We start from the raw sequence: 3,121 nt of genomic DNA on the forward strand, positions 1-3,121 counted from the left end.
CCACAACGGCCGCCACACGCCATGGTACTTCTTCTTCAGCGTAGCCGATAGTGGCTTGTCAGACATGAATCTGAAGCTTATTGCGTCGGTGTGTGCTAAGGGGTTCGCGTGGCCCCGTTCTAATCGTAGCGTCGACTCAATAGTGGCCCACCGGGTTGATTCGACGGCGGCGATGCCCGACAGCTGGATCCAACCATTTAGGGTGACCAGGCGCGGCGGCGGTCTATTCAAAGAGGGCTAGGGGGAGTCGAGGTCCGTGGTGTAGGTGGAGGGGAGGCAGGGGCTGCGAGGTGGCTTGGGGCAGCACCAACGTGGTTGCGGTGCGAGCGAGGGGAGGAAGAAGGATGGCCGATGCGGAGGGATGGGGCCAAAATTATCCAGTGACTCAGCTGCTGCTGCTCAAATATAAGCATCAGCCCTCGCGCCTCTTAGAATTTTCCTTAAACCGACTAAGGGTTTGGCTTGATCCGGTGGAGGGGGATTAAATTTCATATAAGTCAAAATTCCTTCAATCCCCTTGAAAAGGGGTGTAATCAAAACGAAAAGCTTAAGATCCGCTTGAGATGCTCTAAACATCGGCGATAATCAGTAACCATATACTGCTAGCAACACTAATCGATCAGCGGGGAACGTGCAACTAGCTACAAATCGATTTTTGCACCTTGGGCACTCCAATCCCCATAGGCTAGAGTACAAATACGAAAGATCCGAGAAAGATTGCACCGCGATCACCATCACCTTCTTATTATTCACTTGTTCTTTTGCTCATATACTACACACCATAATTACCGGACGCAAGTTGCTACACACAACATATCCAAACATCCATGCCACCACCACTCACCCTTCTTCCTCCCCACTGCGCCACCGCCAGCCTACAGCCACCCATTGCATGCCAGGGAGATGACCGGCAAGCTCATCGGGACTTCGCCCTCACGTCTGCCCGGCCAAAAGCTCCGGTCGCCGTATTCCCGGGACGGGAAACACGGCGCCACGGACTCCCGGATCACCGCCACACCGCCCCCTGAACGCTCCTACTCAATCTACTAAGTAAACGGATCATCATGTGTTAGCCCAGCTCCAATCCACCGCCCACTAGTCCGGCCATGGTGCCGTGCTCTCGGCGTCTCGCCTCGCGCCGGCATCCACCGCGGGCGGCGCAAGAACACGGGCGTCAGTCGAGGGGGAAGCACGTGTCCTCGCCGCCGGTGTTCCAGAGGAAATGCGCGTAGGCGGCGGCGTAGTGCGCGTTGCCGGGGTCGGCCGCGATGGCCTGCTGGAACGTCTCCTCCGCCGCCTCGGCGTCGTCCCGCGCCCTCCACAGGAACGTCGCGTACCGGCTCAGCGCCTCCGCGTCCGCCGGCTCCGCCCGCACCGCCCGCTCGAAGTAGTGCTCCGCCCTGTGATTAAGAGATACGTCGGCAGATCAATAACCACGGTGAAAATGGACGGGCAATTCGTCGAACAACTGGGGGGCGTGACCGAGGGCCTACCGCTTGTGGTCCTTGCGCGTGATGTAGAGGAATTGGGCGAAGTTGGCGAGGATGAGCGAGTTGTTGGGCTCCTCGGACACGGCCAGCTCGTACCGCTGCTCCGTCCGCGCGTACTCGCCGCCGGCGTCCTCCGTCTCGATCTCCGCCTCCACCGGCGCGACCAGGTTCCCCAGCACGCCCGGGTCCGTCAGCTCGTCGGCGCGCGCGTCGGCCTGCATGCTCGAGGCCTCCGCGACCATCTTTTCCCAGATGGCCTGCTCGTCCACGGCGCCGGCGTCGGGCACGACATTCTCCGCGCCCGTCCCCGCCAGCGGCGTTAGTTGCTGTGGCGCGACGCGGCTCAGACTGTAGCGGGATTCGTCCCACCGGTCGTCGCCGGAAGCGCCCGCGACGGGCCGGACATCGCCGCCACTCCCGCTGCCCCCACCGACCGAGGCGGTCCGGCCAGCAGAGAACGTCTTGACCGAAGCCGCGTCGAACCGCGGGTTGGACGGCTCGGTGTGCTGGGCGTCGACCACTGCGGCAGCCGCGGCGGCGGCGGCGACGCTGTTGCTCATGGAGTGGACGGTGAAGTTGGCGAGGAGGAGCATGAGGGAGAGCATGAGCGCCGGGGTGCCGGCGAAGATGTGCTGGAAGAGCCAGACGAACGAGTCCTGCATCTCGCCGTGGGCGCGCGCCAGGACGGCCTGCAGGTCGTCGCAGAGCATCTGCTGCAGCGCGAAGCTCTGCAGCTCCCGCACGATGAGCACCATGGAGGAGAAGGCGCGGCCCACCGACTCGCCGGCGGAGCCCAGGCGGAGCCGCCCGTCCCACCGCGACGGCTGCGGCACCTGCTGCTGCCGCCGCTGCTGCTTCTTCCGCTTCAGCATCCGAAGAGACAGGGGCAGCCCGACGCCGCTCGCGCTCCGCTCCAGGCTCGGCGGCCACCCGCACCCCGCCGTCCGCACCCCCGCCGACGCCGCCAGCTCCTCGATCCGCCTCAAGAACTCCATGTCCCCGCCGCCCACGCCACCTATGTTGGCACTCAGCGCGCACCTCGCGCCCGCGGGCCGCCCCTCGCCACGCCGGCGAGACACAAGACCGCCGGGCGCCCAGGATCTCATGAGCCTGCCGCCAAGGAACGGGGACCGCGAGGAGGTCGAGGGCGCGCACGGCGACGGCACGACGGCCGCAACCTGGAAGCCCATGGCTAGGTTGTCTGGTCCTAGTCCCCTTCCCTGCGCGCGGCGAGAGCCCTCGGCCTCTGGTTGGGCCTCGAGATCAGCACCGCGGGCGCGAGGGAGGTGTGAAAACCGCGCACGGCCGTCGAAGGAGGCGGCTGGCTGGATGCGAGCAGACGAGGGAACGCGTCGGGTGCTTTTAACCAAGGAGATCCAGGAGGGGCGTGCGCGTCTTGCCGCCTTGGCCGGTCTCCCGTGAATGTGAAGCGGCCTAGTTGTAGTGTCACTGTTTGTGCCTTGGAGTGTAGTGTGATCAAGATGAAAATAGTTCTAACCGTATTTTGGCCATAGCAAAAAAGATCTTGGAATTTTTTGGTGGAAAATTCACTTCTTAGCCTTTTTGTGATTTTGTAGGAACATCTCTCAACTTTTTGATGAACGCTCGTAGAGTTCAACTATGGCCCTCAA

At 62.7% G+C, this 3,121-nt stretch overlaps 1 protein-coding gene across 1 annotated transcript; it reads right to left on the minus strand.

The window, feature by feature from the left end:
- Positions 1-648: 648 nt before the first annotated feature.
- On the minus strand, positions 649-2,860 carry LOC119281552. Its single transcript, XM_037562050.1, has 2 exons — positions 1,494-2,860; positions 649-1,400 (listed from the first exon to the last, which is right to left on the minus strand). The coding sequence occupies exons 1-2, from the start codon at positions 2,678-2,680 to the stop codon at positions 1,175-1,177; spliced, it is 1,413 nt and encodes a 470-aa protein (XP_037417947.1). The 5' UTR covers positions 2,681-2,860; the 3' UTR covers positions 649-1,174.
- Positions 2,861-3,121: the final 261 nt, after the last annotated feature.

This window comes from Triticum dicoccoides, chromosome 1A (genome assembly GCF_002162155.2).
Source record: "Triticum dicoccoides isolate Atlit2015 ecotype Zavitan chromosome 1A, WEW_v2.0, whole genome shotgun sequence".
Taxonomy (NCBI): domain Eukaryota; kingdom Viridiplantae; phylum Streptophyta; class Magnoliopsida; order Poales; family Poaceae; genus Triticum; species Triticum dicoccoides.